Source organism: Pecten maximus, chromosome 5, assembly GCF_902652985.1.
Source record: "Pecten maximus chromosome 5, xPecMax1.1, whole genome shotgun sequence".
Taxonomy (NCBI): Eukaryota; Metazoa; Mollusca; class Bivalvia; order Pectinida; family Pectinidae; genus Pecten; species Pecten maximus.
Genome location: NC_047019.1, coordinates 35,467,462 through 35,481,170, shown reverse-complemented (window position 1 = coordinate 35,481,170; position 13,709 = coordinate 35,467,462). Strand labels below are relative to the sequence as shown.

The following is a 13,709-nucleotide window of genomic DNA, read 5'->3' as shown; positions in this document are numbered from 1 at the left end:
TACACATTATACGTCCAGATTTTAAGTATTTTGTCTTTTCCTGTAATAAAAGGTATTTCTGATGTATTTCGAAGGATTTTGTACAGAGTTCATGATTTGCATAACAAAAGGCCGCGCACATGCGTGTTCATTGATCATCTGATATCAGTTCAACTGAGGATATCATTACGTGCGGTTGAATATTTTCTCTGGAAACAACGAAAAGAACGAAATCGGTAAGAATATTTTATGCTTAATATATTTCTAAAGAGTATATTTAACTTTTCCAATCAAGTTCATGAGTTGTTATTTCCTGGTATAGTTGAAATTCGACTTCGATTTCGTTTGACCTAGCGACGTTGAGAATGGGAGTGTTCGGTGCGAAGAAGAGGTTCGCAACAGATCCTCGGGGACACTGACCGTAAAATGGATTTTTAGTAGTTGACAGTCTACGTAATGGGAAGATTACACTTTATTTACTCTTATAGTATGTTTTCAAACAATTTACATTACTTTTAACGTTTTTAATTTGACATAACATATTGTACATTAGCGGCAAATCTATTGGGTTGCCAGACACATGTATGTGCACGAATCGGGACTGAGTCTGCGCTTGGCCTACAAAGAAATTCCTTTGTTCCAAAATAGGAAAACGCTGTGAGCCGTAACCCGTCGGTCAGTGACACAGTTACCGGGAAAGTCCCCCATTTTATCGATTCCTCTCATTGGATACGAGGTGTCAAGCGTGCACATGTACGTGATTCTGACCAGCGATTGGAAACGAAACAAAAATCAATGGTTTATATTTCGCTGCATTACTACAGTAGGCCTATTTTCATTACAATTTCGGCCCGGCGTCTGCTGAGGGGGCTATTTTTATCCGAGGTCACAGAAGATATATGGGTTTTTACCCCGTGCATAGACCTTCAGTTTAGGGCAGTATGTGCAACGGATAATTTAGATTGAATCAATTGGACACTCTTGCATTACACTTAGATGTGTGTAACAGGCTGTTAGCAGCAACATCTGCATATTGACACTTGTCATAATTGTACACACAGGCATTTTGCATATGTGTCCTGAAGTTGGGTCTAGTAGGCCTAGGTCTGAGACTGTGTAAGTATGATTCACTGATTGCATTTTGTTTCTGCACTCATCTGTCCAATTATACTAAGTTAGTGTGTAGAGCACGTTACGCCCTTTTAAATTATCACTATGTGCTTATGTTAATAATTTATGCATAGTTCAGATGATATAACTGTCATCATTAATGCAATGAAGCTAAGAATTTTTTCTTTCTATTTCAGAATTTTGCTATTGATGCAAAATGTTCAGTTTTCACAAACCTAAAATCTACAGGAGCATCAATGGATGTTGTATATGTAGGGCAAAGTCCTCTAGCTCACGGTTCACTGACAGTAAGAGGTACGAATGTGAATTTGAAAAGTGCTTCAGGATAAACGAAAAAAGAGCTGGAGAAATTTGCAATGCTTGTGTTTTGTTGGTTAAACGTTGGAAAAAACTACCAGCTGGGACTAGTCGTCATTGGCATCATGTAAGTTTTATTTCATTTCAATTTATGTAAATTAATTTCAAGTTCACTTTAGTTGGCAGATACTCTAATTAATTACATATATATTTTATTTTGTTTTTATTGAACATGTATTGTACATTAAACACTGTTGATAGAGTGATAGAGTGACAGCATGACATCATTAGATTATCTTATTTGGTATTTAAGTCATGCAATTAAAATTTAAATGTCCCACACATACATGTTTACATGAAAGTGTACAGTCATTTAAAAAAGATTTCACCAAGTTCATGCTTGTTTTCCCACTTTCGCCTACACAAGTAGGTCAGCAGAGGGCTTTCAACAGCTAGGCGCGTAGGCATACTCATACTACCTGACCCCATTCAACATTCCTGATGGTAGTCTCACACCCATCGAGTCATTCAAAGTATTTGTTGGTTGGATGGTTTTTCATCTGACAATCAGACATTCTGTATATTTTATCTCCAATCATAATCCCAAGACCGATAATTGAAATGTATTTCTTTCCCATAATTTAAATTCCTTTTGGCACTTAGGATGTCATTTTCCAGAACAGGTGTACATAGATCTACATTAATTCAGTACATAAAAACATCCCAGTAAAATTAATTTTTTTTCATAAGCTGTACATTTGATGGTTGTGGAATCCATATTGTTGCAAAGCTCTACACAACATGACTGTGACTCAGGCAAGGTTTTTACTGGTTTAAAAAAATCAATGATATAAAATACCAGACCACATCACAAGGTCAGACAGTACTTATAGGTAATATATTTCCATGTTTCTACCATTGTAATCAGCCCACTATTATGTTGGCACAGTCCTAAACACTTTCATTAATGTCTGTTACTTTTTATTAGGTCCTTTCGTATAATGAATTCATAATTATAACTGTACAATTGTTACAAATTAATAATTTATCAGGATGACGTTCAGAACTTTCAGTATGTATAATGAAATTAGATATGGTGCACATTTTAGTTTTGGGTGTTTTGTTCAAGAAAATTTGATAATATTGATCCTTCTGTGTCAGAACAATATAAATTCAATATGACATTATTCATTTTATTGACACATTGGTATGATGACATTGACAAGAATGACAGATGTCATGAACTATCTGTTGCCTGCCCACATACTATCGGTGTCTATGGAGTTGCCCCTGGTGCCCTTATAATACCATAGTTGTCCCCATCAAATTGCTTGACCTGTAACTCTTACCCCTACAATAGCAACCATCTGTTGGGATAAAGGGGTTGAGCTGACCGTTTGGCTAAATGTGATGATTTATTAGTTATTGGCTAAATCAATAAATCTTGGTAATGTGGAGATATTTAACAAAGGTCCAGTAGATTTCTCCTGTCCACACAAGGCTTCGGTCAGTGATGGACCTATAAACCATCTGCTCCTGTCCCCTGCAAACAAAGAGTTCCCATGATTGACTAGGATCTATTGATTACTTAGTTAAACAAAACTTAATGAGTGTACCTAGGCTTGTGTTATTGATCTGTACCAGATGAGGTCACCCTAGCCGTTATGTAGTACAAGGTATGCTAGTCAAGGTATGCTAGTCTCGGTTGCCTGCACATGTAAGCTTTGTTACCTTCTGTCACAGTTCTTAACCACATATCGGTATCATTATGAAAATTTAATGTAAATACATCAGGATTCATAACACAGAAATAATTAAGGCACCCTGGGTGACCCAGATAAGAAGAAAAAAACAAGCGAGGAAGTAATGTGTTGGTGTACTACACTACTATACATGTTGGCATTAAGTCAATCATGTAAGGCTAACATTAGATTCATGATTGACTTGCAACTTTCAGTTCCTATACATTGTCCAAGTCATATCTATCTGCGCAGTGCTGATCGAGGTATAAGGAAGAAAAAATAACAACAGTACCATATTTTTCTATTAATATATTTGTGTAGACATTTAATAATATTATATATATGCCTGTGAACTCCTACATAAAACAATCAAATGCATTGTGATGAAGAAAAATATTTGATTCTGATAATTTTCTGCTATAACAAAATGAGGCCGATAAAAAGATGTCAGATTTGACAGTTTGGATTTATAAACACTTAAGTCTAAATTCCAGGAATTCCCTGGGACATATACACAGTTTGTATCCAATACACAGAACACATGGCATGTTCATGTCAAATACAATACACACACCATCAGTGTAATTAAGACAAGTACAAGCATACAGTTAATGAGATTCATTTGCTTCCCCGCGGACTTCCAGTGTAACCCAAACTCTGACAATATAGTAGATATTAATGATAAGAAAGGTTTGTCAATATTGTTTTCTGAGCACTGTTATATTGAGTTTTAGTAGTTTGGGTTATTGGTTAAATATTTCCCTTGGTATTTCCCCTGTAGGGTAACTGGTCAGTGGTCACCAGTCAAGAAAGTGACAGGTGACATATGCAAGATGGATGATAATTGAAGTATCCTGCCTAACATATAGATCCCTATTGGCAACTGCTATTGTTACCTATTCAACAATGAACTGATGCCCTTATTGTATTATAAATAAAATTAATGCATGGTGATGGTGGTATACCGCATAATACCTGGTATGATCCCTTCAAGTCATGATCTATCAATCAAGTCTAATATCAGTAATGACCTCTGCCACAAATATGATATAGAATCTGACAATGAAACTGTCATGTTGTATTTCTAATTATGCTAGATATAGCTTAATCCTTGGGCTATTTATTTCCACAAAAATAGTTCAAAGCATTTGTTTTTCTTAAGATCTTTGTCAAATATAATCTATGATGCTGTCAATTTTTAGATATTATGAATAAAACAGATTGCTTTAGTCATAACCATATCATTGCTTTGCATAATTCAAAGAATTTCCCCCCTTTCTACTCTTGAAATATTTTTAGAATGGCCCACTAAAAAACCTTTTGTGTCCTTGAATAATAGATTAAGTCATTGCCACAGGGCACTGTAAAACTAGGTAGGGCTTATTCTGACCCTTTGACAGTAATATGTTGAATAATAGGTTTGCTCAAGGCTTTCACTCTGGTTAGGGCTAATAAAGGTTGTCAGGTTGACCCTCTCACTGACCTTTCTTTTGAAATCAATAACACTTGACCTGTAGGCTAGAGGTTTAAAATACACACATGGCAGTCATAGGCCAGTAAATGCTCAAGTTATTTCAAAGGAATTTTAAAGTGCTGACATAAAAGAGACACAAATATTTTCATTCCATACATAATTAAGTGAACTGTCTCAAACCCATGTAACCAGTTTTGCTAATGCCAGAAGTGATGAAAATACTATAGTAAAAGTACTCACTTTACATTGATTCTTGAGTCTTGTTTAAGAAGGCACCATTGAATTAAAAAGAAAACAGAATGTTTTCTAACTGAGGGTATCATAGGGATGCAGGTGAAATTTTTTGTCCATGAAGATTTTTTTTTTTCATATACAGTATATACATTTTTGACATATCAAGCTGTAGTCTACTAAAAGGACTAGCTACATTTAAGCTGCTTACTAACACAACTGATAATCATGTTTATTTTGAAGTAGAAAAATATCATTGGAATCATTATTAAATTTCGCTGAAGGCTATTAGAGAGAATTGATTTCCTTGCCAGTACAGCATTATGCTGGTACTGGTGGATGTGTTGTGTGCTGGCTGTAGTCATTGATTGTCTACTGTACACACTACCACTATTACACATATTGTACAACTTCCTTTCATCAACTCGCCCAGGATTTTGAAATGTTAGGCTGTAGCACACCTCTGTGATGGAAAAGCCATCAGTGCTAACTCATATGATAGCCACTTTGTATGCTGGATAAATACCCCTGTACAAAACACTTGCTGGGGTCTGTTTGTTCATTCAGTAAATGAACTCGGAACAAAACACAAGCTGTATGTTTCCTGTTTTCAGATAAATCATATTTATTTCCAGACCCGACACAATTATTGAACAACAAATACAGTTGAGGACAAAATGTTTTTAAGCGAAAGATTTATGGGTGTGTTTTTTTATAAGAAATGGCCACAAGACATTTGACAACATTAATTGTTCGAAGAATCCACTAATTCTCAAATTTATTACATTTAATTAAAACAATGCATCTTTACAGTTTAACATGAAACTAATACATCACCCATTTTTTGGAGTAAATGAGATTTACAGCAGTGTAACTTGTAAGGAAAATATGGAAATTACAAATGGTCATGCTTTCTTTTATGGGGTAATTGTTAAGCCTTCAATTTAGACAAATCAGGAGAAATTAATTATTTTCAATGGGATTTTTGTTTTTCCTCATTAATAGATTCAAATGTATGATAGATGCAAACACCTATTAGAAACATCAACTATCACTAATAGTTATTTTGTGATCATGATGGTTGAAGCAGACATCGTATCTCTGTATGGTTATGTGACAAGTTTCTTACTGCTATGTATATCTAGGGTATCCCACTAAATTGAGTTAGTCATAATACCACACCCAAGTACACAGTTACATTATTGTTGGCCTATTACTCACTACAAAAACAAAACTCTTGTGTGTATAAAGGCACTATACTGAATATTTAGCTAAAACCTTTGTGCTAATTGGATGACATAGGCTAACAATTCACTTGAACTGAACCCCACTTGTTACATCAGACCCCTCATTGCTCAATTAAAAAAAAAAAAAAAACAGAATAAACTGTGCTAGAAACTGGCAGAATCTGGGTCAGTGGGTGTCTGGGCTGCGCTGTAAATGTGTAGCGAAGCGTTTCACTTCTACCAGGGAATTACATTGTACATGTGTACTACATGTGCACACCACTTTATTACCAGTTCAAAGTTGATATCTGGTAATTTCCAAGAACTTGCAGGTGTATCAGTTTCTAAAGCAGCCCAACTTTTATATGTTGTCTGAATAACTGAATTTCATTGATTTGTTGAAGGATAATGTTTAGATAAAGCCATTATCTTGACGTATGTTTAAACATGATGTAGATATCTATTTTGGGTTTGTAAAGGGTACATTCCTGGTATAAATAAAAATAGTGCTGATATCACTGATCTATTTCAGGCCATATGATTTAAGTTTTGTTTAAATATTGATCCAAAGGTACTTGATATATTTTATCTTATTTATTAGCTGTATATCTGTGAACTATTATATGCTACTTCCTGCATTACATATAATCTGATGTCATCCGTTACTTTGTCCTTTTCAGGTTGTTGATGCTAGGGCTGGACCAGGAATCAAATCAACGCTCAAGATAAAAAGCAAAAGTCCAACAAACAACAAATACAAGTCTCCACTGAAAACCAAAAAGTCCTATGCCATTCCAAGTCCCCGGGGCTATTTTGATGATTTATCAGGTAATCTCGTTTGAAGGAAAATTGACATAAAACTTATATGTTTACAATAAAATTCCTGCAATTCATCTGTTGGATGCCATCCTTCTTTTAATGTAACATCCTGCTATCCTCTATCTATAGGTCCCTAATGAAAACAATATTTTTTGATGTAGGTTAGATTAGATGCAGAAGATTTGTAAACTGGAGCTAGGCAAAATTCCTGTGGAGGCCATATTGAAATTGTACATAGGGTTTGGTATATGGGGAAAGATGCAAGCTGTGCAGGATTTTAGTGATTAGTAATGTTAATTAAGAGCAGTTAGTAGATGGGTCATTGGAGAGTAACCCAATACCCTGTCTATCCTAGGAACCTTACCAATAGGTATGGTGGTACCAAGCTCCCCATATCTACTAAGGAATGTAATTGTAAACCTCTCGGGGTTTGATAACATGCTGTATAGTACCACATCTGCTCTACATTTCTAGCTGCTCTGTTTGTTCCTCCTCAATACACACCCCCTGCTTGTAATTGGTATCTACCATATATGGTGTTTATAGATTCAACTCCAGAGATAAAAATCTCTCCAAATATCATCTTTCACCAATGCATACACATTCATCATAAGTTGCCTGGTTATTGCTACAGCTGTATGTCAGAGGGGTTCCTGCCTGCCCCATATCTGTTGAGGGATATAATTTTATCTGCTCTATTAGCCCTGGCAGGCCAGTACCAGATTGTCCCTAGGTCATATCACTCTAAACTTGGCATGGGCTCTGGGTCGGTCATCACAGGTCAGTCTGGGTGGCGTTGGGGCTTGCTGGGAATGTTGACTCATCAAGGCCCAATTTATTTTAACATGTCTTTGCCTGCCTTAGCTGACCATACTGTCCATTTGTAAAATATGTGTAAAAGAAGTTGTTATTTAGACTATTACTGTCATGATGGAAAGTTGTTATGCCATGGATAGTTTTAGTACTTAAGTTATTGTTTTCAGGGTTAAAGAATAATTATCAGTATCATTATTGTGCTCATAAATATCTCACCCTTGTCATGACCCTTGCATTATGGTTGTAAATCTACATATTATTTGAAGTTTTGCCCTATGAACTTGACACAAAACGTTATCGGAAATTTTAAGTTTGTGACTATAATTGTACTACACAAGCTTGTGTCCCTAATGTACATCACATACTCTATACATGTGTTTGTGTACCAGTATATGTTATACAAATGACAAATTTTCTGTGCACATTACCGTTTTTCATGTCTTCTTTTGTTTACATTATACACCTGAATTCTTGAAATATAAGGTATGTCAAATGTCATGTGTACAGTGTTTTTAATCCAATATCCATCTCTGTCAGAAGGTGGGGTTCTTTGTCCTAGCATATACAACCAATACTGGTAACTAGAAATAAAAACTGATAGTTTTTAGGAAGGAAAGACAGAAACATCAGAAATGAATAATTGTATAATAGAGGTACATAGTCTCTAGTTTCTATATTGAAATGGCTTGGAAATAGAATTAACAACAGATGTCCAAACACCAGTACAGTATGCATGTGTAGTTATGTACAAAGGCATTTTATAGAGAGCTAGATTATATACACAGTAACCAGGAAATAAATATCTAGACTTCTGCATGATGAATCATCATATCATCTAAGGAATTTAATGACCCAGACATTTTTATATTAATGTATACATGTATACGAATGAAGGTTATTACTGTTTTTACATGCAATTATTACAAAGTATTTTAAATACATATAGTGGTAACTTGCACTACCTACTTCATGTTTCATGCCTTACACAATTTTTGAATTAAAAAAAAATAAATTTGAATTTTCTGATACACTGTAACATGATTTATGATTTTACTCTATGAAGTGAATGAAGATAGTTGTGACAAGGATGTGTTTGGAGGGAGTGATAGTGACGATTCAGACATAGATGAAAGTACAGCCCACATGGATCGACCATCAAAGCACAAGCGCAAACAGAGTGATCCTAGAATCAGCTCATTCCTAGATCTCAGCTACTGGAAAAAGTAAGTTCAAGTGTTGAGTTTGGCTCACCTGGAGTATTTAACTTTTGGCTGGAAAGTTATAGTTACATAACACCAAGTGCCAGCAAATCTGATAATCCTCCAATAACTTGATGTATATATACTCTATAAGCTAATGTTAATTGATTATAATTCGGGTATTAAAGAAAGGCCTTGATTCCTGATAAATCTCTTATGAGAAGTACATAGAGGAATTATTGGTGTTAGATGTCTTAAGCTTAACACCAAACTTAAAGGATTTTGATTTCTACATGGATTGTTATCAATGTTTTTGGTTTACTTTCAGAACTCAGGTGTGTTGTGGAACTATATTCAAAGGACTGAATGGGGAAGTGTTGGTGGATCCCCAGTTGTTACAGCCCTGTCTTAGCTGCCGCAAAGACGTCCAGACTCCCAGCTCAAAGATCCACCGTTCTCAGTCTACTGATGAGACTGAGAGTAACTCCAGTAGTAACAGTGGGTATGGAGATGGAGACTCCGAGTTCTTGGACACAAATTGTGTTGATACAGACAGTTTACCTGACAGCGGAACCGCTACTACAATACCTCTATCCTCATTTCCATGTACAGACACAGCTCTCAGTGCATTTCCCACGCCACCACCTCTAGCCATGGAGTGCTAGTTCAAAATATCATCTCAACGTTTCATTATGAAAAAAACAAACCAGTTCTCATCAGAAAAGAGACATTATTCCCACAATTCCTTTATTTATTTGAATCAATGTGTTGTGAGCTCTGCCAAACTTGCAATACCCAATACAATTTGCCCAGGAATTTATACCTTTCTTCCATACAAGTGACATTAACTACTGTGTACTTCAGATGTAGCTTGTGAGTGGGCCTACATCTACAAAGTTCAGTGTAATTATTTATATCTTGCCAAGGTAAGATTCAAGTGCTATAAATAGCAGATCTGCATTAACACAGGTGTATGACTGTATTACACACCAACTGTAAAGTCTAGTCAGGACTTGGTAGTGAGAGAAAACAACTCTCTCATGTGAAGCCAAGTCCAAAAATACAAAGATTTTTTTATGTTCTTTTTTTTCCCCAAACAATGTCTTCTCCGTTATTTTATATAAAACATGTAATAGGAAAAAAAAGAAAAGAACTATTCAATTGATCTCTGAAAAGTTAATCTCAAATTTGTGTTTTGGGAGAACCAGTTAATCTGATTTTGTGTTTTGGGAGATTATTTATGTGGAACACTTGAAGGCAGTAATAAGCACACCTGCTGAAGCTGATGAGAGCTAGGAACACTAAAGTGGTATGCAACAGAGAGAGAGAGCGTGGGAGAGAGAAAATAAAAATATATATTTACACTGCTACTGTAGCAGCAGCAGAGGACAGCACACCAGCTACAGATAAGACTAGTGGGTCTCTGTTACTGCTCATCCCTTGGGGATGGTTAGTGGTATCACATGTGTCCTGTAGTGGGACTATAGGGCCCTGTACAGGGCATGATGGGTTGGTGCATCATTTCTCGGCTGTGTATAGAGTGCAGGACTCCACAACAGACCAACAACACTTGCACAAGTTCTTACATCAAAACTTGAGGTCCCTGAAAAACCCCATGCTTTCTCATCAAATTAAAAGCCTAGAGGGTTTGGATGTTGGAGAAAAGATATCTGTTGGCCTTTCATGATTTACTGAGTGAGGGTTGTGTAGTTTGGAGGACGTGACCAAAACATGTGATTTATACATGAGGACTGTGTCACTCTAAAACTATTCAGCTGTCCTGCTTCACTGATACATACGCACAAAAAATAATAGAATTCTGTATTGAGTCTAGCCATGTCCCTGTGTGTTGGCCTTATCCTGTAAACATAGCAGTGTAGAATCGTCTCCTACTGAGTCTTCCAACACATTTACATACTTATCACTAACATTTCCTGACTGCAACTGCCTGAAAATCATGCAGTTGATGTAAACACAATGCAAGATATTTTTATTTATTTACATATCTTTTATTTTTGAAAAAAAAGCTGTGTTATGGTCCCCTCGCAGACAAAATACACTCCTCCTAGGATAAAATCTGCTCAAATTGCTCATTCAATTTGAGGAAAGATATTCCATTTGTTAATATCTGAAATTGAAAACAAAAAATTTAATTTTTTTAATCAGTTCTCCAGATCTGTTTTGAATCAGGGAAGAATTTATTTATAGAAGTTATATTAAAGTTGTTGGTTTGTTGAAAATTATAGGATGTTTGTGCACTGTTTTCATTTCGTGTATTAGCACACATGTTCATATCCCCCAAAAAGTTGGAATATATTTTGATGTAAAGCCAGGTAATGCTCTTTAGACCTCTACATGCCCCATTAATGTTGAACAGTAATTCTTTGGTGGCTAATAGGGACTTAAGGGTTGGTTTGATGTTAAAATGAGTTATTGTAATGTCTTAAAATTTGTTTTTCAAGTGAAAAGGAAATATTGAACATTCAGTGCTTGCAAGAAATTCTGCTTAATTGATTATAGATTGCTACCTCAGACATGTGCAATATTCTCTGCATGCGCATGCGTCAACCAAAGAATTCAAATTCACATATTTCAGTGTTAATATTCCTCTACAATGGACTGGATCATTATTCTGTATGTACAAGAAGCCATATCATGCCATTTTCTGTCATTTCAAAGAAAGCTTGCCAGATTGATCAGGAACGATGCACCTGTTGTAGTGTTTTCTTAATTAGAAATTTTAACAGAAACAGTTTTGATCAGTGATGTAGTATAAATTTGTACAAATTTGATGAGCTTTGTTCTCTGATAAATGAAAGGTGGATGATGCTTTGAAAATAAACTTGAAATGTGAAGCTGCTGTTTGTGCAAAGGGAAGGTTTAGGTCTGATAAGAAAGCCTGCTCCTTGTGAGGGTGAAGAGGGGGATGGTGTTTACAGGGTTCATCATGTGATCCTTTACTGGCAAAGAAAGGGGAGTTTGTACATGTATATATATATGTCAGAGATTTAATGGTTCTCGGTTGCAACTCTGATGTGACCTAGTTCTTGGGCCAGGTTTTGATATGGATCAAATCTGCAGACTTTCTTTTTTCAAAGTAAGCTTATCATATTTCACTAGACTCCATTAGATGAGGCCGTTACCTTCTCTGAACCTATCTGGATTTTGTTTCACTTCAGGCCTGACATTCCTAATTGAAGAATTGTCATGCATAATTTAAGCTTTGGTTTTAGAAAATGGAAAAACTCTTTTGCAATGAGGCAGGGATTGAAGAAATTGTATATACAAAAAAAGGGGGGGGGGGGGGGATCAATCTAACAAAATGATATTTCAAGTACTATTCTTTAAACATAAACTTGTCAGATTTAAAAGCACTATTTTTATACATTTAAATGTGGTGGTTATTGAGAGGTTGGGATCAGCCTGTGCCTGACCTAGTTCTGTGTTACTGGGTTATTATCACAATGGGTGGATCACAGTGTCTCTGATGGTCTGTGACCATCACAATACAGCTCCCTACTGACAATGTCTTCTCCACTCCCACTGCACATTCCCAGTCCTTAGATTTGTTCTGCTTCTAGAAGTGATAGCCTACTACACATCTGTTCATCTTCTTCCACTAAAGGACATTATTCAGGATAGAAACTTATTTACTGTGCTTACTACATCTGAATAGTTTTGACAAGACATGTCCCAGGATTTTGCATAATAGAATTTCTTTCTTCTTGATTTCTCATCATCATAATTTAATTTTGTTTTCTGTACAAATGGTATAGTTAAGATAGGGTGCTTTTAAGGGTTATGCAAGAAACTTGGTGTAGTCAAGTTAGGGTGCTTTCGATGGTAATGCAAGCTTTTGAACTTGTGTGTACCTAATGCTTTGTCATTCCCAATATCACCTGCAACTTCAACATTTTTTTTTACCAAAAATATTTTATTTTATGATTAATATGGTCAGTGTGAATTCTGTAGCAATTAATTGTATGTTGTGCTAGATAATGTTCAATAATTGGTCAATTTGTACTTTTTGCAAGGTTCACACTCTAAATTTGTTCCAGTATATATTCATGCAACACCACTAGTAGTGTATGATAGATATATATCACATGGTGTTATACTGTCAAGTTCAGACTCATCCATGCTTTATAAAGCATCATAATTATTTTGTTTTTGTTTTTATTAAGTCCAGATATTCCCTGAATCACAAACTTGGTTGTAAACCATTCACCTTGCATTAAAATTAACCATAGTAGTAGGATAATTTCTCATGCAGTTACTGCCAAAAATGCTCATCATTTTTATTTGATTATAATAAATATTGAAAGATGCATGATGAATTTTTAAAAGTTTTTTTTTTTTTTTTACATACAATGCAAGTGATTTTGAGTGTTTTTGTACTTTTATATTGATAGATTTGTGAAAAGGAATGAATATATCTAATCATGAGAAAGGAAAATGTTGCGTGCTGAACTAGCCAAACCGCTACTAGTATTTTATATTATGATAGCAATAGCCTTCATTGCACATCAGGTTTTTTAAGCATTTGCCATTGACTAGTCACCCATTTTCCATTTGTGACCTGTAATAAGCATATCATTTCACATTGGTGGCAAAAGTTACACACAATAATTTAAACAGTGCGGTGCTGGATGTTCCACGTTTTGTTAGTTTCAATATTGTGTAAAGAAATAATTTCTTAATGCAGTATTAAACTAACATTACTTTGATATGATACATTGCTGTTCTGTGTTGTCCTGTGCTATTATCGGATTGTGAAACACCTGTGTGCTTTTTT

General features: G+C 35.4%; 1 protein-coding gene across 1 annotated transcript; it reads left to right on the top strand.

The window, feature by feature from the left end:
• The first annotated feature begins 131 nt into the window (after nucleotides 1-131).
• Nucleotides 132-13,064, top strand: LOC117327893 (SIN3-HDAC complex-associated factor-like). Its single transcript, XM_033885121.1, has 5 exons — nucleotides 132-215; nucleotides 1,287-1,534; nucleotides 6,761-6,908; nucleotides 8,779-8,938; nucleotides 9,243-13,064. The coding sequence occupies exons 2-5, from the start codon at nucleotides 1,307-1,309 to the stop codon at nucleotides 9,577-9,579; spliced, it is 873 nt and encodes a 290-aa protein (XP_033741012.1). The 5' UTR covers nucleotides 132-215; nucleotides 1,287-1,306; the 3' UTR covers nucleotides 9,580-13,064.
• The last annotated feature ends 645 nt before the right edge of the window (nucleotides 13,065-13,709 follow it).